Source organism: Malus sylvestris, chromosome 4, assembly GCF_916048215.2.
Source record: "Malus sylvestris chromosome 4, drMalSylv7.2, whole genome shotgun sequence".
NCBI classification, from domain to species: domain Eukaryota; kingdom Viridiplantae; phylum Streptophyta; class Magnoliopsida; order Rosales; family Rosaceae; genus Malus; species Malus sylvestris.
In genome coordinates, this window is record NC_062263.1 from 24,684,270 (window position 1) to 24,705,996 (window position 21,727).

General features: G+C 39.2%; 3 protein-coding genes across 9 annotated transcripts; all 3 read right to left on the bottom strand.

Moving 5' to 3' along the window:
- Nucleotides 1-3,228: 3,228 nt before the first annotated feature.
- LOC126618453 (uncharacterized) lies at nucleotides 3,229-5,612 on the bottom strand. Of its 5 annotated transcripts, none has more exons than XM_050286528.1 (5): nucleotides 5,483-5,612; nucleotides 4,926-5,250; nucleotides 4,537-4,606; nucleotides 4,344-4,435; nucleotides 3,229-3,418 (listed from the first exon to the last, which is right to left on the bottom strand). In XM_050286528.1, the coding sequence occupies exons 1-4, from the start codon at nucleotides 5,491-5,493 to the stop codon at nucleotides 4,386-4,388; spliced, it is 456 nt and encodes a 151-aa protein (XP_050142485.1). In that variant the 5' UTR covers nucleotides 5,494-5,612; the 3' UTR covers nucleotides 3,229-3,418; nucleotides 4,344-4,385. The 5 variants fall into 5 exon arrangements, with proteins under 5 accessions (XP_050142485.1, XP_050142486.1, XP_050142487.1 ...); XM_050286529.1 differs by having other exon boundaries at nucleotides 5,411-5,573; XM_050286530.1 differs by having other exon boundaries at nucleotides 4,926-5,270; nucleotides 5,411-5,565.
- Nucleotides 5,613-7,501: 1,889 nt separating this feature from the next.
- Nucleotides 7,502-10,556, bottom strand: LOC126618452 (putative pentatricopeptide repeat-containing protein At3g08820). Its single transcript, XM_050286525.1, has 2 exons — nucleotides 10,410-10,556; nucleotides 7,502-10,174 (listed from the first exon to the last, which is right to left on the bottom strand). Exon 2 carries the CDS (start codon nucleotides 9,597-9,599, stop codon nucleotides 7,530-7,532), a length of 2,070 nt encoding a protein of 689 aa, XP_050142482.1. The 5' UTR covers nucleotides 9,600-10,174; nucleotides 10,410-10,556; the 3' UTR covers nucleotides 7,502-7,529.
- On the bottom strand, nucleotides 10,216-17,559 carry LOC126618451 (protein SCAR2-like). Of its 3 annotated transcripts, XR_007621723.1 has the most exons (11): nucleotides 17,161-17,559; nucleotides 16,382-16,545; nucleotides 16,103-16,226; nucleotides 15,874-15,997; nucleotides 15,275-15,351; nucleotides 13,690-15,161; nucleotides 11,234-13,602; nucleotides 11,040-11,126; nucleotides 10,839-10,961; nucleotides 10,655-10,764; nucleotides 10,216-10,569 (listed from the first exon to the last, which is right to left on the bottom strand). XR_007621723.1 is itself a non-coding variant. In XM_050286522.1 (10 exons), exons 1-10 carry the CDS (start codon nucleotides 17,313-17,315, stop codon nucleotides 10,711-10,713), a joined length of 4,749 nt encoding a protein of 1,582 aa, XP_050142479.1. In that variant the 5' UTR covers nucleotides 17,316-17,559; the 3' UTR covers nucleotides 10,216-10,710. The 3 variants fall into 3 exon arrangements, 2 of the variants coding, with proteins under 2 accessions (XP_050142479.1, XP_050142480.1); XM_050286522.1 differs by having other exon boundaries at nucleotides 10,216-10,764; XM_050286523.1 differs by having other exon boundaries at nucleotides 10,216-10,764; nucleotides 15,275-15,348; nucleotides 17,161-17,558.
- Nucleotides 17,560-21,727: the final 4,168 nt, after the last annotated feature.

Sequence of the window (21,727 nt, forward strand, 5' to 3'; positions counted from 1 at the left end):
TGCAGGGCAATTTACTCCTTACACCAATAACACTCGAATTAATGTATGACACAATGAAATAGCCCTTGTAGTATTAATTTCTTTCTTGTTTTGACTGATGGAGTAATAAATTTTTGGATCACTTTGAAGTCTGCCTTTTGGCACTGCAAACAACACATTGTTAAACTTCCTTATATAAGGGAATTTAATGCATCAAAAATCCCAACTAAGGCTAGATCTATCCAAATGAGTCAAGAAGTCAAGGAATTCTGCAAAACAGAAATCCAAAAACTTCTTAATAAGAGAATTATTCAGTAAATCCAGTGACCAAAAGGTCGACAACTTGTATTTGGCTAAGATTATGATTGGTGATATAGCTATTCCTCATCCTGGGAAGTATAGAATCTTGAGGAGAGCTCAGGAAGACATGGTAATGATGCCAACACCAAGATAGAGCCTGGAACCAATATGTTTTGGCTCATTGGGCCAAACTGCCCTGGAATTATTAAGCCTGGTGAATGTGAAATTGGAAAGACGTCAGAACTAGTCAAGGTCTTCAAGGTCGTTGGAAAAAACTCAATGCATCCTTTACTTGATATATATATATGGATAGAGACCCAGCTTTAGAAGTTTAATATGAACAATTGCAGATTGTGATGATGTTGTAAAACATTTAACAAAGGCAGGCAACTTCTCAAAATCAATGAGGCGTTTTCTGATGCGAGTATAGAGCAATGCAGCCAATGTCAACGAGAGCAGAACAGAGCAAAAGTTAACTTCCAAAAGTCCTAAACAATATATAACAAATGCAATTAAACAAACAGCCAGATGAAGCTGAACTAGAAGAAACTGGCAAAAGTTGACTTTTAGGCTTTTGGTTTATAGCTTGACTGATTTAAACTAATGATATTGTGCCGATCAAACTAAGGATGCAACTCGAGAAAAATTTAAGCGCAACTAGTTGTATATTATTTTGTGTCTATTATCATTTTGGTATATCATTCTGCTTATGTAACACAATCACGTAAGAATGTAAGAAGAAAGTAATATAAAATGATATATTCTCGATTGCACCTTAAATTTTTCTGCAGGTAAGTTATGTGTCAACCTAACTCAAATTCATACTTGACAATTTGAGTTTTAAATTTAATTTTCATTTTCTGACAGGTTAAAAGCCGAGTAGGGTTTTGTCGGATTTGGATTGACTTCAACTAAGTCGCACCCCTCGCACCCCTACCAAGAACTCATCAAGCCATAAAGTAAAATATGATTACCTGTGGTTAGAGATGATTATTCCCATGACATAATCCATCAAATCCAACGATCCGATTTAGGAACTTGAACCTGTCCAAAATATGGATACATATTAATTGTAGGCATCAAACAAATAAACCCCGGGGGATGATTATAAATTAAGTGCAGGTTTGGTATTGTTGTGCTTTAAAAAAAAAAATTATGCTATGCTGTGAGAATAAGCAGCTGTGAAATAAAGCAGCAGAGTGTTTGATAAACTTTTTTGTAAAAGTGTTTTTGAAAAAAAAAACAGTATTATAATGTTTGATAAACTTTTATGTAAAACAGATGTGAAAAAAAGCTGGTTTTTCAAAGCTGAGTTTTACAGCTTTGTGTTTTTGGCTTTTTTCACCCAAAACTGTGAAAAAAAGTTGAAGCTGAATGTTTACCAAACATAAAAAAGCTCGATAGCCACTTTTTTCAGAATCACCTTAGTACCAAACTAGGGCTTGGTAAAAAGATAAAAGTTCTGCTTTACCTGCGTTTGTTGGATTACTGCTAAATCAAACATCCACAATCTCCAACTGCTAAATCAAACATCCACAATTCAAGCCTAGAAGCAGCCACTTCTGCCATCAGCATATTGAAGCAACAAACAAAAAGGAGGAAGGTCCACTGCATTAAGCAAATGAAAAGGGATTGACATTTGAAATTGTCACTTGGAGAAAATGAAATTCCAATTTAATTGAAATAGTCCAGTTTAGGCTGAGCCATCAATCGAGCCTGAAGTTTTTATCTGAGATCATATGGACCAGAGTCCAGTTCAGAATGTTAGAATATGAGATTTACGATAGGGTATTGCTACATCAATTCCAATTGCAGCACTAAGCCACGTGTTATTCCAATGGTGTGTGTAGTGATGAATGGCTGGCCCTGAGATTCCCAAGGCTTTACGAGCCATTGAAAACGGGTCCTTTATTTTTTAGGGCCTTCAATGCGTTTTACATTCAAGTAGTTTGTTTTCTTTGAAATTAGACTATTAAAACCATTGGGAGCATTTTTGCTCACCATCATAAACTCTCACTATACAACTTATCATCTGCCACTTGTTCTTTCACTTAAGCATGGTTAACTTTCACAATAAAATGCTTATTTTTATATTTCAAAAAAAATTTAACTATGATTAGGTGAAAGGACACATGGCAGATGATGAGGTGTACGATGAGCATATACCATAGTTATGGTGATGAGTAAAAATGCACCCAAAGCCATCGCCTCTGTTTTGTGGGAGTCGGCGAAATACTCGCCTAAGCTTTGTGAGGCACGCCTGAGGCGTCCCTTTTTCTTTTTTAAGCTGCAGAAATCTGGAATTTTTTGAGTTGCAAAGTCTGCCTAGCAAAGAAGATGAAGATAGCTAGTTTTTTTTTTTTTTTTTCAATACTTTTTATCACCCACTTTGCTAACATTTATTACCTCATTTTGCTAATATTTATTATCCCACTAATTTATTATCTCAAAGATTAAGGACCACTCAGAAGAGTTTGTCTAAAGCTATCCCTACTAATCCCCTTGAAAACGATGGGATTCCGAATTAGAAGACAACATCCATTTATTCTTCCGTGACTGCACCTCAACGGTAAATTTTTGGAAGTTTTAACGAAAAGCCCACGGTACTGTTCACTTTAACGAAAAACCACATTTTTACACTAAAAAGTCAAACCTGCTACTATTCACTTTACCATTTATTTTGTCCTTATCGTTAAAACTTAAAGTTTTCAAACCATTTTCATTAGTTTTTCTTAAATTTTAACGGAGCAAAGCAAAGTGAGGAGAATTGAGTTTCAGACGACGACGTAGGTGAGTCAAGCCTTTTCTTAAATTGGAAAAGTTTGGCCCAAATAATCTATTAACCTACACTTTGGGCCGGAGCCTGGACTGAGCTAAGGCAGAGATGAACATATCTCCTCCAAAGTATTAGGTCAAACCTGCGTGGTTATGTTGTACACATTGTCCATATAACTCAAAACGAAATTTTTGACATGAAATTGCAATTAACAAATGATTGTCTTCCCATGAAAATAAAGGCTTAGGTACATTGATACGTCCGGAAAATAAACAAAATTAACTGAAGAAAGTATAAATCTTGTTACAGGCACATCCATGACGGGCGAGGGTCAGCACGATTCCAAGCACAGCCTACGACATCCTACCACAAGAAACAAGACATTAGAGATCAATTTAGCCGGATATGCGCAATTGAAGAAGGAAAGCATCAATTATCTGGCAGAGGATACAGTTATTTGTACGTATCACAATATTGCTTACTATTCGGTTTCATATACCCAGTCTCGTACTGGAGAAAAACGAATAGCCATAAGGAACAAATATATGCACAATGCTGAATCTATTTTATGTTTCTTCTATGCAGCGACATATGCTAAACTATTCATCAGTAAAAAGGCACAACGAAAGATAAGTTGAAATCCTCTGGGATATGGCTGACACAGCAATCCACACAAACAGATATTAGCACTCAGAGCTTGAAAGATCAAGCTTAAGGAATAGTTTTAACTTTTTTCTCTTCAGATTTCAATTTGACCATATTACCTCAAAATTCTTTTACCAGACACATATAATGAAAATCTTAACAAAAGATAAGGATGGAGAAGTGGAAGGATGTAAAGGGTAAATCACGAACGATAATGGGAAGGAAATATGTTACATACTGTTGCTCCGTCCTCTTGCCTTAGTAGAAGGGAAGGAAATTGGGGAGGAGGGAGCAAATTCTAAGCTTGAAAATCTAGGAGAAACAGGCAATATTCTGTAAATTTGTTTGCATCAACAGTATAAATGAAGATAAACAAAAACGAAAGCATGTCAATTTCAGTCAATTGAGGATCAAGTACACGCACACACAAAATGCAGTTACCCCACCAAGCAAAAACAAAGAAAGCATGTAAATTGATAACCAGTTAAAGAACACAAATCCAACTTCTTTGGATTTCATATGATCATAAACTTTTGAGAATGGATAACATATTCATTGTTCACTCATTTTGCATGCTATGTTATTCTAAACATTGCAGGATGAAGAAGAACAAGCACAAGAAGGCCAAGAACAATAGCGATACCAGCTCAAAATTTGATCGGACACGAAGGCCAACTTCGTCGTGCTAAGAATCACCCTTCAGTTCATCTGAATCTGAGTCACTTGCATTATAACCTGCCACAGGTCCAGAAAACCAAACAGTGGCACATTTAGTTATGGTGAGGATGATTAGCACAATGACAATGATTACATGAATTTCAAAGACAGAAGTCAACCTGGCTGCTTATCACTAACTTTCCAAACCGAAGATCGCGTCCTCGAGGCTCTTGTAATCCATACTCTTCCCTGTACAATCCCGAAAACCGAAAAGCATTAGCACAAGCAAGAATCATAACACAATCACAACCAGAGCTCTAATTATGTACTAATCCTAACATTTAATCTACAATTTGCAGTGCCAAACACCAAGCTTGCAAATTTAGCTAATAAACTTGATCAAAAAACAAGTTTAGCCACTTAATCTAAACTAATTAGGATTAGAACACGAAAACAAGATCATAAAACAAAAAGCTCAGAACTTGAACCCTAAAACCCAAAACCCAAAACCCAAATGAAAAACCCCCAAAAAACCCAGAAATCAAACCAAACCTAGAAAGGCAATTACCATGTGGTCATCTCTGGGGACGCCATAGCCGTTGTAATACATCTGTCCCACCAAAACCTGCATGTTAATATCGCCAGCTTTGGCCTCCTTGAGCGTGTCCTTGAACCACCGCTTTATGCAGTCCGACACGACGGCGGAGAGCGGCACGCGATGTTCGTTGCTGCTGCTGCTCGCCTTCACTGAGCTGCTCTCAGTCTCCATCTCCTTCCTCTTCGACAACCTCGGCCGCTTCGACGATTTCTGGGTTGTCGGCGAGGCGGGCCTCGTTTGCTTTGGAGGAGAGGTCACCAGGTTCTGCGACGTCGTTTTGGCCACCTGGTACAGCCTGGCGGTGGAGCGAAGCGACTTTCCCATTTATTAAAAAATCGCAAAAGAAATAAAAAAGACTTGAAATTTCTGAATTTAAAAAATATTGGAAGAGATTCAAAAACGAGAAAACAGTTTTCAAGTTTGGATTTTTTTGGGTTTTTCAATTTTTCGCTTACCTTTTTGTGTTGTTTGGGTGCAAAAATGGGATTCGAAAACAGTTTTTGAGAAGTGGGGAGAGCGGAAATTACATCGCTGCCATGTCTACTGGCCGTAGGACGTCGTGTTCGTGGTCGACTTGGTGGTCTTCTTTCCTCGACTCTTCGTTTGCTTTGATGTCTGTATTTTTCGTTCTGTTTTTTTTTTTTTTTTTTTTTTGGAATTTTTCTATTATTTATTTATTTATTTATTCCTTTATAAATGGCGGTAATTGGCGCTATTGGACGAGGCTACTTTCTAATATTTATCACAATCGTCCGGATAATGCTTGGTAAATAGTAATATCAGCAGCTTTCCATGTCATTGTGGGCCCTCAGCTACAACTTTCCAGCAAGCTTATGTACTCCATGACGTGTGTGATGACTAATGATATACTAGGCTCAGCTAAAGCGACCATCTAATTAGTCTGATAGATAATGCTAGATAGATTAAATTTATAGATTAAATATGTAAATTAAATGATGTGTTATTAATAAAAATAAGTACATTAATCAACGCTTAAGTAATAATTCAACCATAAACTTTCATGTCATTGGTTTACAAGATTTAGTCTACAAATTTAGTCTCTCTAGCATTACCTTAGTCTGATTGTTGACCATTGATGCAAGAGAAACTCACAAGGCGTGCTCATGATTGTCATCTGTTGATCCAAGGAGACCTTACCAGGCTCGAGTGATTGTTGAGGGTTGATGCTAGTAAGTTTGATGGTCATTTGTCGATTTAGGTGAAACTCATTTAACACGCACGAATAACTGTCACGCGTTTATACTAGTAAATTTGATTGTCTTTCTCGTGGTACAATTGGATGTATCTCTGCCCACAAATCACGGCACGTGACCATTTGGCCCTTTCGAATCGACAAACCGTTCCTCTCCTTTGTGAGAGTTTCGTTATCTCCGCTGTGAGAGTGCTTCTGTGAGACTTTCTTCCAGACTCTTCGGTGGCACCGGCCTTAGCTTCGGTTGGGGTCGGGTGCTGCGTCCTCTTCTCCCCTTTCTCATTCTTTTCTCTCTGCATCTACTGTTAGTTCTCCCCAATTTTCAATTTGGCCTATCTAATTCCTTCAACTTTGTGGGTTTTCTTCTTCCTGATTCTTCCTTGCTTCGTTTTTCAACCATGTCCTCTGTCGAGTTCGTGTGTAGAGTTCCGGTGCTTGCACCGGCTCAAGTGTTTTCCACACCACCACGTTCTCCTTTATGTCAGCCGCTTGCGGTAGTGTTGCTCGGGACTTGTTTTGAGCTTCCACATGGTGATTGGCTTCTTTCGCTTGGATGCTAATTACCCCTAACTTATGGCTGTGCGCAGGAGATGTCAGTGAAGGAGATGATCGATGGTGGTCGAAGAATCGGCTGGCTGGCAGTTCCTTGGACCATCGGTGGAGAAAGCAGTGGGTGCTTCTTGGATGTTCTTTGGTTTTTGGCTTTTGAGCTCATTCTCTGTTTCTGTTGTTTTTTCTTTTTGTTTAGGCCCTTTTTGGTTGTTTATAAGTGTTGTTGGGTCTTTGTCTACTTGTATGTTTGTGTTTTGGTTGGAATAAAATATTCCCCTTGACTTAAAAAATAAAAAAAATAAAAAAACCATTTGGCCCTTTCTTTGTCTCACAAGCATCGTTTGTATATAAGCAAAATGGATAAAGAAGCCTCCTCAAGTGTTGTCATCAAAATTCAAAGGGACTGCTATGAAAAAATTGTATAAAATTAAGACATTTTAACCAAAATGATTTTTGAGATTTGCAGAACTTTCCACATCGATCCATAAGATTTGAAATCAATAGAAGTGGTCTCTGAGTTTGTCCACTATCATTCATTTTGGTCATTCGTTGAAAAATTTCTATTAAATAAGGATAAAATGACAAAAATACCCTCAAATTTTGTCAAATCATTTTGGCTCATTGTTTATTAAATTGAAAGTATTTTTGTCATTTGATTCTTAATTAACATAATTATTCAAGGAATGACCAAAATGATTGATGGTAAACAAACTCAGGGACCTCTCATGTTGATTTCAAATCTCAGGACCAAAGTGATGAATTATGCAAATCTCAAGGAACATTTTAACTAAAAAGCCTAAAATTATATATTACCAATAATCTTTACATGAACATGAACCATCAATGAAACAATGAAATCGGTTATTGTCCCGAACGATGATCTCTCTCCCTGAAATCTTCGAGATGAGCTTTATCGCCTCATGACAATCACCGCACACACGAAGGTTCTTCACAACTCGGATAGTATCTGTAGGAGCAGTGCTGATCAGACCAAATGCAACGGCCAGCTTCTCGCTATGACAGCCAAGGAAATGCTCCTTTTCTTCCTCTTCTATGTCAAACAACACAAAATCTGTGGTCGGAACATAACCTGCTGCTTTCAATTCCTTAGCCAACTCGTGAAGTTTTGCGTATATCTTATCTGACAATGTGTGGGACTTGTCTCCGACAAGGAATTCGTGAACAACCCCATTTACTTCGATCCAACTGCAACCCGGGATTTTCTTCATCCCTTGCTGACTCATTTGTGATCTGGTATCTGCTGCCTCATTCCATTTATGACTTGCAGAGTAAATATTTGACAGGAGAACATAGTGTGCTGAGTTCCACGGTTCTAGCCCTATGAGTTGTTTCAGTACAAGTTCAGCCAATTGGGTATTCCTATGTAGCCGGCATCCACCCAACAGTGCTCCCCAAACGATGGAATTCGCCTCCATTGGCATACTTTTTATTAACTCGTAAGCTTCATCCAACAAACCTGCACGGCCAAGAAGATCCACCATACATCCATAATGCTCAATTGTCGGAGTCAAGGAAAAGACACTCGTCATGTTATTAAAATACCTCCGGCCCTCATCAACTAGACCAGCATGACAGCATCCACAAAGCAGGCCCATGAAAGTGTTTCCATCAGGTCGAATTCCAATTTTTCCCACTTGTCCAAATAGTCCAAACACAGCTTTGACATGTCCATTCATAGCAAGCCCAGACATTGCAGCATTCCAAACAACATGGTCTTTTTTCTTCATCCCCTTAAAGACTTCCCAAGCAAGGACCATGTTCCCACATTTCGCATACATGTCAATTAGAGCTGTACCAAGAATTGGGTTAGTGAAAAATTCATCTTTATCCATCAAATTGCTAGCCCAGTCCCCTAATTCAAGCGCTCCTAATCTTGCACAAGCAGAAAGTACGCCGACCATGGCATAGCAATCGGGTTTCAAATTCTCCTTCTGCATTTGAAAGAAGAGGTCTATGGCTTCTTTAGGAAGCCCATTTGATGCATATCCCTGAATCATGCTGCTCCAAGAAACTATATCCTTCTCGGGCATCACATCAAAGACACGACGAGCTTTCTCCATATTTCCGCACTTGATAAACATATCAACTAAAGAGGTAGCAACAAACACATTCCTCCCCATACCAATATCCGTTATGTATCCATCAATCCATTCCCCACTGCCTATATCCCCTAACCTCCCACACGCAGATAAAACCCTAACAAGGCTAAAACTATCAGGCCTCAAACCCATCTCCAACAACCCGCGAAATGTATCAATAGCTTCTCTGTACAGGCGAGCTTCAATGTACCCACAAATCACGGCAGTCCAAGAAACAACATTTTTCTCCGGCATTTCATCAAATACCTGATGTGCATGTTCCAAATACCCACATTTCGCATATAAGCAGAGCAAACTGGTTTTAACATAAACATCGAAATCGAACCCAGTTTTCACCACAAGGGTATGAATGTTCAGCCCCAATTGGAAGTCCGATTGCCTTGCACACGCTTTCAGAACAAAAGGGTAAGTAAAGCTATTCGGTAAGAATCCATCTTTCCGCATCGAGCCGTAGAATTGGATCGCGTCGTCGAAGCAATCGTTGGAAACCAAGCCGCGGATCATGGTGTTCCAGAGGAAGATGTTGGGCTGCGCGGTTTGGCGGAAGACGTGGCGGGAGTAAGCGGTGTGACCGAAATCGAAGCCGGAGCGGAGGACCAGGTTGAGAAGATAGTTGTCTTGGTCGAGGCCGAGGCGGAGGAGCCGGGCGTGGGCGTGTTTGAGGTGGTTGAAGGAGGTGAAGCCTTGAAGGAGACATTGCTTGGTTTCTAAGGCTTTGGAAAATGCAGGGGAGGAGGCTCTGTTGGCTATGGCTGTCATAACCTGTTTGAGACTGGGCGAATTTTGGAGGCCAATGACTCAACGGTCGTTTTATATTGCTCATTTTCCCACCAATTTTAAAATTTTAATATCTTTTATGTTTTGTGCAAATTTTCTTTCGTTCTATGTACAGCTGAATGATCCAAAAATCAACGGTTAGATCTTGAATAGAGTGATTTAATGAATCTTTGTAATGATTAAATCTTACATAAAACTTGTACCACTAAGACATAACATTATAGCTGAACCTTGTTTTGTGTGCCACTTCAGCCCTAATGTTTCTTGCCAAAAATTTCTTCAAAACTGTTGATGTGGCTCGAAAACTTAGAGGGTTCGCTTAGGGGTCATGTCAACGATTTTGATGGAGTTGCTGGATTTGGTGATGATGAAAGTCCTCGGTCTAGACACTACACCATATAGTCCGGCTGTTTAGCCTAGACTGAATGAGTGGGACCAGAACAGAACGATGTAACCATGCCATATAAGTCATTGTCGTGGTTGGGACCCAGGTCTCCTGAAATCAAAACTGCAGACAAGAATTTGCTAGGAATAGATAAACACCTATGACCAGTACGCTGCGGAAGAAAAGAAAAGGTGAATTTAAGAATCTGTAGTCTTGAATAAGTTCCACACATCGACATTATATGAACACAAAAACAATGGCCGCTAAATATGAGCCAGAAATAGAGGAAAAGTATATAAAGGGATACGTATATGCACCGTAACATTTCAATTACATACAGGATTACAAAATTTCATTCTCGGTACGCTACGTACTACATTTATATCACTCAAACAATATACACCTACCAAGATCTTAAAAATGAGTATATCTGGACGTAGATTGGAACCGTGCTTGCGCGCAGAGCTGTAGCTGTCGTTCTTGTATAAAGCAGTTTGCCTCACACTAGATTCCCGCGGATAGAGCTGAGCGACATTTCAACAAGTAGATTTTGAGGCGAGAGGGGAGCTGTATAATACAAGAATTTTGAGTAAGGAGAAAGAATACACCAAACTACAGAAACGTCCAGCGTTCTGTAAGAAAGAGAAGTGACCAGCCATTTCAAGCCAAGAACAGCACTGGTTAAGAGGTTTAGTAGAATAAACCCCTTTAGTTATCACTCCAACCATCATCATCGTCATCTTCATCACTTCCTGCACATGCCTGTAACAAAATTCTTCTCGTATTATTATATTAACTAACAAAGAAATACTGGTAGCAGAGGGAGATAGAGTAACCTGGCGAATTGCACTCGCTTTCTCTAAGATAGCAGCAACCCTCAAGTTTCTTGCCGGGCCCTGAATGCTGGGTCTTGTCACCGTTGAAGATCTTGTCACCATTGCAGGCTTCAAGTTGAAGGACTAAGACAACAAAAGTTGGTTCAGTCTTTAACTTCGAAAATAGAGAGCCCAATTACAGCAAAAATAGACATATCTGACCTTAGTTCTTATCTGTTGCAGCAATGAATCTCTTTCATCTACCTCAGGTTCAACCTGAGGCCGAACTCGTTCAGTTACCTTTCTCAACTGCAAAATGTCAAAACGTTAGAAAGGTACTTTGTAAAGCATAAATATCAAGAAGAGCATATCCAGATAAATAAAAAAACAGATGCCATAAATGGATTATCATTTACCTTGCTTTGACCATGAGCAGCAACAGCATCGATGAGGGGATTTCTAGGACGAGGGAGCTTAGTAACTGGAACTCCATTAGACCTTCCAACTTCATAGTCTGACATTACAGCAGAATTATTGTATGACCATGATATTTCTCCCTCTGATGTTGGTAAGCAATGCTGAGGCTGCTCTACCATTTTTGGAGCTGTCGCGGATGTGGAAAGAGGTTCTTGTTCCGATTCTGAATTTTTCAGTGAATGTTGAAGCACCTTAGGCTCGATACCTGTCTCCGGTGTTATCTGCTGTACAGGCTGGATAATAGATCCATGAGAAGATTCAGGGTCATGTGTAGAAGTTGTACATTCAGAGCTTGGTCCAGTGAATGGATTTGAACCAGTGTGAATTTTTTCTCCCACTGAAGCAAAGTGATTAATTCCAGGCCTGTCATCAGAAACCTCTGGTAACGACAAAAATGGGTTTGAGAATTGTGTTCCCCCTAAGTCAGGGAAATTATATTGAAGATTAGCATCATTAACCATGGCTGGTAACTGCAATGAATACGGGGCAGGATGCACCATATTGCCAATTAAAGGTTCAGAAACATGTTGGAACTTCTCGCCTTCTTCAGACGTGGGAGGCAAAAATGGGTTCTGGGGCGGCAGCACACCTCTCTGTGGTGCTGGCATATCAAATTGAGCTTTCTCATCAGGTACCGACGGCTGTATTGGCAGTAAAGAATCCTGGCTAACTCCAACCGATTCTCTCTGTGAAAAAAGGGAAGAGTGTTGTTTTCCCATCCTCCATTGCATTGGTGGTAAAGGTGGCAATGGTGGCATGTCTTCCAGATTGACCACAGTACCTTCAGGGGGCAGGACTGATCTAGGAAGGGTAAATGGTTCCAATGCTTGCTTCGTAACATCAAGTTCCAGGCCTGATGATTCTGGTAAGAACTCTGATGTTAAAGCTTGGCTTGGGAGATATTCAGAATAAGATTCCAGGGAAGCATCCAAGTATACTTCCTGATTGATGTGCTCCGTAGATGGTAACTGGTTGGATTTCTCCGAATCCATGTGGTTTTGAGACCCTGCCTGTGCAGATTGAAGACTTGATAAGTTGATGCTTGCTTGATCTTCATCCGAACTTTCCACATCAAACTCATCAGATTGAACCTCCAGAGAATGCTTTAAGTCAGCTTCTGGCTGATCCCTTGCTCCATCTCTTGGCAAATATCTGATATCAACTTGGTTTGCTTGCAAATCCACTGAATTGTCCAAACTAGTTTCAGGCTCTGGGAGGTAGCAGGTAGGTGAAGACACAACTTCCGTATTTTCTAAAGTTGCTGACGCTATGGTCACATCACCAACAGCCAAACTGCTTTCAGTTTGTTCATCCAGAGAGAAATTATGACCATAATCAGATACTTTTGAACCGGAATGTTCATAAGTAGTTGATTCGCTTGGTTTTGATTCTGCAGGGACATCATGCACAGCCAAACTGTTCTCAGTCTGTTCATCCTGAGAGAAATTATGACCATCATCAGATGCTTTTGAACTGGAATGGTCATGAGTAACTGCTTGACTTGAGTTAGATTCTGAATCCGGAGAAACATCTTGTTTACTTGCTTCCATTTGCACTTCTGAGTCTATGACAGATTCTGGAGAAACTTCATTCAGTTCCGATTCATTCTCGTGGAAATCCCCAAATCCAGGAAGAGATTCATGCAAATTTATAAAGTTCCTTGGTGGAGAAGAAATTGCATTTGGAGATGAATAACTAACATCATTGACGTCATTATCAGGTTGGGCAACAGCAGCAGAGGGCACAGCTGCAGTTTCTACATTTAGTGTTTCAGGTACCAGATCATCTGAATTCACATGATCTTCATGGCCTGTGAAAGTTGGACAATTAGATGGAAGTTCCACAGAAACGGTATCACCTCCTACATCAGCATCGCTTGTGAATAATTGTAATTCATCATCATCCACGGTACTAAATCTCTCTTCTACATTGAATTTTTCTTCATAATGTGGAATACCCGCTTCTGCTTTGACGGATTCAAGTTGGGGAACATACTCATTTAAATCAGATAATTCATCGTCATCCACGGCACTAAATCTCTCTTCTACATTGAATTTTTCTTCATAATGTGGAATACCCGCTTCTTCTTTGACGGATTCAAGTTGGGGAACATCCTCATCTAAATCAGATAATTGCTGCTCTATTAGGCCATGCGTCTGGGGAGCATCCTGCTGCTCTGTTAGACCATGTGCCTGCCAAGCATCCTGCTGATCTATTAGGCCATGTGTCTGTGGAGCATCCACTACAGGCTCTTCTGAGATATGACTCCGTGCAGCATCCACCACAAACGGTACAACTTCAGAGTTGACTGCAGTTGGTGTAACAGGATTATCAAGTCTGGAAGCCATGTTATCAAGATTTATAACATCTCTATAATAAGGCAGTAATGTATTACCTGAAGATATTTGTTCTTCTGGCAGGGCTGAGGAAAGCTGCTCTTCAGTGGATGAAATACTTAAGCGTGGTGAATCAATCTTTCTGGCAAAGCTTTCTAGAGAATCTTCATCTGCACATTGTGTCTGAAGTATTTTATTCACATCATTATTTCTACTTTGATCTTCAGAAGCAGGCTCTTCAACGTTTGACAAATGTGGCGAAGCATCAGAACTGAAACCTAAATCTTCCATGTCTGGCTCATCAATGGGATGGCTTGGTGAAGCATCATTAGTCTGGGAGTCACGGACAACAGGCAGAGAATTATCCAGATTTGTCTCATTTTCGTCAATGTCTAATGGTTTACAATCAACTTTAATTTCGTCAGAGGTATTATCATCTAACACAGGTCCGGCCAATGATACCACTGGCGAGTTTGCTCCAGGGTCTGAGTGTAGCGTAGGACTCATATCCCTAACAAATGCACTGTAAGATGTATCTCCAGAATCAGGGATTATGTCTTCCACAATGCATGCATTATGAGACACCACCCGCTCCTTTGTTGTGGCTTCTAGAGACTCCACGAATTCAGATTTCTGGTTGGATGACATCTCAAAAATCTCAGCTCCACAGGTTTCAGTGGAAGGGAATTCTTTAGCTGCTCCGTCACACTCTGATGGTGAATTCTCAACCAAATTGCTTAGACTATCAGAGTGCGAAAAACTGGCTGTATCTTTTTCAAATGAATTCTTCCCATCATCCGATGTAGAGGAGTTTCCAATTGATTGAGAATCCGAAAATCGAGTTTGAAGCTCCAGATGTTCCTCCTCATTTGCATCAGAATCCGTCCCGTATGTTTCCATGTTCTGGAAGCGTAGATTGTTCTTAGGTTTAAATTCATTGTCAGTTTCCATTTCTGATTCCAAAGTTGCAAGAGCATCCATGTAATTGTCTACCTCACTGGTCCTATCATCAGAACTGGAGGGGGTGGACCCCTCCATGCTGCCTTCCGTTTTATGTTCTCCACCAACTGCTAATTGTTTATCAGCTGTCACCTGATGAAGGTTGGAATAATTTTCATTTGTCTCAACATCAGAGTTTGGTTCAGACCCCTCTGGAATTTCTCTATCGAAACCCCCCCTATTAAATCCATCCACGGATGGTTTAAATATATCTTCATGGATGTCAGGTGAAGAGCTAGCACTTTTCCTTTCTGGGGACATTTCAGCAGGACTTACTGTAGTGATGTCAAGTATTCTAAGGTCTGGCTCACTACTATCATCTAAGGTCAATCTCAAGAGTGGTGGACCAACAGAAGTTTCGCAAATAAGTTTGCGTTCTGGTGAAAGAGTCTCCAGAAATGTCTTCATGTAACTTTTCCCAGTTTTTGAGTCAACTGCTGATCCATTCAAATGCCTTTTCTTCAATTTCACACGATGTGCAGGATCACTAGAACGATTCTCAATACGCTCCTCCAGGAACAACTCATGCAGTCTGCATTGTTTGAAAAAACAATAAGTAGCCACTCAACCAGCTGTTCTTTAAACATGAACATTTACAATAGCGTGAATGAGAATAGTGTGGTAATATGAAAAAAGAGCTCTTACTTGGCATTTGACTTGGCATGTGATGTCAGTGAAACTTCTGGGGTTTCCCCATTCCTCCAGCGGGATCCTTTCTTCTGCTACACATAGAAGACCATAGTAAATATTGTAATGACATAAGGTGTATAGTATAGCAATGACTTGCCAACAGAAAAAGGAGAACCAAATTTGCAAATTTTTAGTAAAAAAAAGTAGCATTCCCCTGTTTCCACATAGGCCTGCATGCTGGCTCACACTCCAAATCAAGATTAGGAGATGCCTAGCACTTGCAGTCAGTCAGAAGGAGTGACATAAACAGAACTTAATCAAGGTCCATGCTTAAAATTAAATCTCAAAGAGAAGAACTAAACATCGATTGGGTGGCATCTGTGTAAGTAATATCTTGCTCATACTGAACTAGGCAGCACAAGACCAAGGAAAACAATCATGGTCGCCGCCCATGGGTGGCAGCGCTCCTCCCAGAGGAGCAATGCCATGTGTTTTTCCTTTTCTTTTCATGTTTATACCTTTTAAGTAATTTTGTGAGAGCTCAAATAGTAAATAAATTTGCAAGTAACTAAAGAATATGCAGTTAATGAGAAATGCTCATTCCATCGCAATACCTTCACTTTACGGGTTTTCTTTTCTCTCTGCATCTCTACTGTTATTGAAGATGTTGATTCAACTTTAAAGAATGACGGATCAGTGTACCGCTTCAAACATGCCCCAGCTCCAGCAACATCAAACCTGTTAGAATTGGATAAACATAATTATTTTAAAATTTTCCATAATCTTTTCATTTTACCATATAGGTTAAAGTAGCATAAGTGAACACGAATTGGGTCATCATACTTGTCCAAAAGGAACAGCTGAGGAGGACCACGGCATTCTTCATAAGAATCCATTACAAAGCGAGGTAAGTCTCCACGAGTGATCATATTCTGTTCAGAACGCAGATTAGGATGCCAGTCAACCCCTGCAATAGAATTGTGCACTTGCATAAATATGCTGTAATTAATTTCTATTATCAACATGGCCAAAAGGGAAGTGGTTTTACTAATGCATCAGATTTTTATAGCTTTAACAACGTGCACAAGTTACGAATAAAAATTACATAACATGTAGTCAAACCTGGATTGGAAAAGAAGGAAGAATGATTGGTTTGAGATAGAAGCGCCTTCTCAATTGGGGGAAAGTCCGCTTCAAGCTGTTGGACACGAACCACTAGACCATGGCCTCGTGTAGCGGTTGCCATTACTTCTTCGTGCAAGTCATGAAATATTTCAGCGGCAAACCTATAAGCAAAAATTGGCAACAAAATGCATTTCTCGTGAGTCCATTACCAACTAACTTAAAACCTACCACATAAACAATTTAAAATGCCATGATAAAAAATTCAGTTATGTAGTCGTATCAACAGGAAAACCCAAATTACATGTCAGCTGAAAAGGCTTTAAACATCAATTCTTGGACAGAGAAGTACTTATTTATCCATGCCACATTTGCATTAACCAAGTTAAATCCAAATTCTAGAACATTTGGATTTCTGTATGATCCTATAACCAAATTTTTAGTCCAACAGGTTCATTTCCAAAAAATATTCCCAATTACGCGCACTTCAATCGCCCTGATCAATTGGTAATCTCCAAAAATCGCATATTCAATCACCAGCATAGTTCAGTACCGGTGTCAACTAAGTCAACAGATTTCACTCGCCGTTAATCCAGTAATAAAGTCTAAATGTACACCAAAATTCCCAAAATAGTAATTATATCACATTAATCGAATTATCAACTCCAAGAGTCCAAATTTCAAGCCCTAAAGTCTCAGAATTTCTGGTAAAAGCAACAACTTTCAACAATTCGAATGAAAACCCACATAAAGTAAAACCAGTGGCAAAAGATACTCACTCAGCAAGGTCGCCGAGCTGCCGCAAAACACCGACGAGGCCGGCCATGGCGACGCCTTCCAGTAGAGCCTCCGGATCATCCCTATCGGCTGCTCTGTACAATTCCGGATCGGCCAAGCCGTACTCGTTCCTTATCTGGTACCTTGTCAACGGCATTCTTCAGGTCTCCACTCCGATAAACCCTAATCGCTCAGAAACTGCAAATTGTATATGTAACTCTGCTCTTCGATTTTACATTTGCAGGAGAGAGAGAGAGAGAGAGAGAGAGAATATGCGGTGGTGGTCAGAGGGAGAGACAGACGTGAAGGGAGTGAGACAGAGAGAGACAGAAGGGAGGAGAAGTAATTAATGATATTTTTTTTTAGTTTTTAACTGAGAATTTTGGAATGTAAGCAACGATGAAGAAAGGGAGCTCGGCGCCCAACTTGCCGCTTATATTGCGCCCGTTGTATTGGATCATGGTACGTATGATGTGACTGGCCCGGATACTTTTTTTGCACGATTTGTTAATCTATTAACTAGTCGAGTAGTTATTGTGTCATTCGTTAACGAGTTAGATTGTTATTAGCTTACCTATTAAGGATCCGTTAACGAGTCGAGACATTAGTCGTGTCATTTGGTAGAAACCCGATAAGATATTGTTTGTCATATCTAGACATTAGACAAGATAATTTCTTGAATAACCTGGCAATCTGACACGAAACGGCACAACCCGTTAACTAATCAAATCGTTTTGGGTCAACTGTTAAGAACAAGTAAGATTACAAGTTTGACACTATAAGAAATGACTCATTAAGATAACATGTATGACATAAAAACGACTCGAATACGACTCGTTTTCCGACCTACATGTAATATAAAACATAAATAATTTTCAAACGCTTTTTTTCATACACCAATGATTTTCACACGCTCATTTTTAATTTTTTACTTATGAATATCCTTTTGTACAAATAATAGTTTGAAAATAGAAAAAAACAAGTGTGCAGAAATCTTTATTTAATACGGTGTCTTGATGTGTTTGAGTTGGAATCGCTTGCCTTGAAGACTACAAGGTATTGGTGCTTAAAAACAATCCAAAGTTGAAAAAGAGGGGTAATGATGAAACAATTGGCTTGGAAATTACTCTTAGTACTAATTAGATTATTAGTTTATGTAGTAATATTGTAGTCGGAATATAGCTTCTGTAGTAAAAAAATAAAAAAGAATTTAAACCCTTTAGTGAAGTCTGTTATGATTTATGTCTAAAATTAATAGTTTTATCAACTATTCATTCATTGTTAACACGTGAGCCACACATATGAGGTTAAAACATAACTATCAGTTAATTGTTAGCACATGAGGCTCACATGTCACATGTGTGGCTAACTTTACCTTTTTAGCTCACGTGCTCACAATTAACAGAAAATCGACAAAACTTCTAATTTTGTACCTAAATCCTAAGGACTTTACCACAAAAGTTTAAATCTTAATTTTTACCACAGAGCTATTGTCACATCCCGGCCCGAGGCGAACCACTTCCCGGGCCCGCTCCACCACCGTAGCACGATATTGTCCGCTTTGGGGCCCGACCATGCCCTCACGGTTTTTGTTTCTGGGAACTCACGAGCAACTTCCCAGTGGGTCACCCATCATGGGAGTGCTCTAGCCCCCTTCTCGCTTAACTTCGGAGTTCCGATGGAACCCGAAGCCAGTGAGCTCCCAAAAGGCCTCGTGCTAGGTAGGGATGAGAATATACATTTAAGGATCGCTCCCCTGGGCGATGTGGGATGTTACAATCCACCCCCCTTAGGGGCCCGACGTCCTCGTCGACACACCACGGCTAGGGTTAGGCTCTGATACCAAACTGTCACATCCCGGCCCGGGGCGAACCACTTCCCGGGCCCGCTCCACCACCGTAGCACGATATTGTCCGCTTTGGGCCCCAACCATGCCCTCACAGTTTTTGTTTCTGGGAACTCACGAGAAACTTCCCAGTGGGTCACCCATCATGAGAGTGCTCTAACCCCCTTCTCGCTTAACTTCGGAGTTCCGACGGAACCCGAAGCCAGTGAGTTCCCAAAAGGCCTCGTGCTAGGTAGGGATGGGAATATACATTTAAGGATCTCTCCCCTGGGCGATGTGGGATGTTACAGCTATTTTTTGACTACCATATCATCATGGAAATTGTTGATCCAATTAAGCCTTACTCTTTTTATTTTTTGGGTGACTAGGTTGTTTAATATCTGATACTGAATTGGAATACCTATGAAGCATTTTATATACCAATCAAGTCAATCACATTCTTTCTTAAATAGTTATAAATGTTTGCTAACAACCGTAAACGCTTTCAATAAAAACACTTCTAGTATAAGTGTTTATGAGCAAAAATGTTTGCTACAAAAACAGTTGCAAATAAATCCTAAATCCAATCCCTAAAAATCAAATTAAAAGATTAACTAATGCAATGGCAACTCGAAGTCATTCGTGAGATCGTACCCAATTAATAATGAGATTCACCAACACGATGGAAGACAACAACACAATTCTTATATAAAAACTACATGAAACCAATGTTTTTAACTCCACTTAGTAACATTTCTTCGGTTTAAATCACATAAATACAAAGATAATATTGTAAGCATAATGAGTTCAATATTAATCGTTGTAGTGTATTGGTGCATTGTCACATTTGTAAATTGGTTGTCAAAAGAAAAATACAAACTAATATGATAAAATCTATATGTTAATTTGAAACTACTTTATTGGAAACCGTTTGAGTAATAAAATACATCAAGAACTTGTGTTAATCATGATGGTTTTTGTTGCTTAGTGCTTGCCAAACAAGTAGACCCTCATGTCCATTTGAGAAAAAGTGCAAGAGATATTGTCATCATATTATAGATCCCATCTGCGTCAATTAGACTCCAAGACATGATTAACAAAGAATGAACCCTAATTAGTTCTCACCAAGTCAAGGAGCTATGAATATTGTATATTGTCTATTTGATTCCTTTCACGAACATGTAAGATTATTAAATGTTCGAGAATAGAGTCTCACATCGAAGATATAGTAAAGTAATATGTAGTTTATATGCAACATGTTAACTACTAGTATCGTTAATATCTTTTGTGATAAAACTCTATACAGTCGGGACTATTGACTACAATATCGACATTGTTAATAGTTGGACATACTAGGCCTAATAACTAGATCATTAAATACCAATTGACAAATATGTTATCCGTTTTTTTCTTTGTTTGTCGACAGATGCAGTTCCGGGTTTCATATGTGAAAAGGAAACCTAAAAATAATAAAAGGAAAGGGAAAAATCTGGGGTTTTAGGTAAAAGCAGTTGGCCATCCGTTGATCGTATCATACCATGTTGACTGTTGAGCCAAATACAAACATCAAGGTAGGGTAAGGTCCAACAGAATGAGACCTACTGTTGTAGATGGGGATCGTTTCGTAAACACCTTGTTGAAAACATCTTGAAACTTATATTGAAAAAATAAACACTTTTTGAAAAAAACACAAGATAATGATTTAAGTAGTCCTCGAAGTTTATTCATGGCAATATAATGATCAAAACCAAGACCGTATTTTATTCCATTGTAAGTTTTTGATTTTCCTAGCATTACTTTTCTTAAAAAGTTAGTTGAGTTTCCTCAAAAACAATTCACGATTGATTATAATTTTTCTATAAAAAATTATCATAAGCGTTTTCTCTTCCTTCTAAACCGCTTTTTAACGAGACTTTGAAGTTAAAGGTATGAATGATAGATAGATATCCACTGGTTACTGGAGCCCAGGAAAGTCAGGACATTAATGCCAAATCACAATGGAATCAGAGTAACCAGAAAATCTAAATGCATGATGTGATAAAATGGCTGTCATTGATGTGACTCCCGGATTCCATTACTTTTGGATGCACCTAAATTTTTGAGTTCCTTTTTTACCAGTGTGAAATCTGAACGGGAATATGGAAGCTTCGTTGGAGCCTTTTTTATTTATGACTTCGTACAGAGGGTGAAAAGAAGAGAAAGGGTTGGTGGTGCGCAAGTGACTTTAGTGGGAGTAAAGGGGGTGTCTTTTTCAAGGTGTCCTTGCTTTCTGGTAACTCCTTTTACCATTTTTCCATGGAACGTAGTTGTACCAGATACCAGTAGTTGTTACCTTTTGCTTTCTATGGTTCTGTTTTGCCCTTTTGGTCTTCTTCTTGGGACTTGCTCGTGTAACTCTCTTTATGTTTAGCTTCAAGTATATGCAATGTACGCAATTTTTTAGTATGTATTTGTATTGTATGTTATGTAGTTGAATTCTTATTTATTGAATCTTTCATTGCATAACGAATTATTTATTGTTCTAGTACACGTCATTTCGATTGTTAAATTCTTGTCCATTGAATCTTTGATTGTATAATGAATCATTCATTACTCTATTAAAGTCATGTACCAAAGAATAATAAATTTTTTGCATATAGTGAACATTTATTTCTTTAAATTATATATGTTAACGCTCAAAACTGAGAGGTCAACAAAAACTAGTATAGTCTTGAAGTGGCTATACCTCCACTCTCGGCCACAAG

Coding starts and splice junctions, on each gene's coding strand:
- LOC126618453 (XM_050286527.1), bottom strand. CDS start 5,279: ATGGGAAAGTCGCTTCGCTCCACCGCCAGGCTGTACCAGGTGGCCAAA. Junction 4,607..4,925: donor TCCCCAGAGATGACCACATG/GTAATTGCCTTT, acceptor GGGATTGTACAG/GGAAGAGTATGGATTACAAG. Junction 4,436..4,536: donor AGTTAGTGATAAGCAGCCAG/GTTGACTTCTGT, acceptor GACCTGTGGCAG/GTTATAATGCAAGTGACTCA.
- LOC126618451 (XM_050286522.1), bottom strand. CDS start 17,315: ATGCCGTTGACAAGGTACCAGATAAGGAACGAGTACGGCTTGGCCGAT. Junction 15,998..16,102: donor CAGCTGTTCCTTTTGGACAA/GTATGATGACCC, acceptor CAATTCTAACAG/GTTTGATGTTGCTGGAGCTG. Junction 13,603..13,689: donor AGAAGAACAAATATCTTCAG/GTAATACATTAC, acceptor CACCAACTGCAG/TCAACTCTGAAGTTGTACCG.
- LOC126618452 (XM_050286525.1), bottom strand. CDS start 9,599: ATGACAGCCATAGCCAACAGAGCCTCCTCCCCTGCATTTTCCAAAGCC.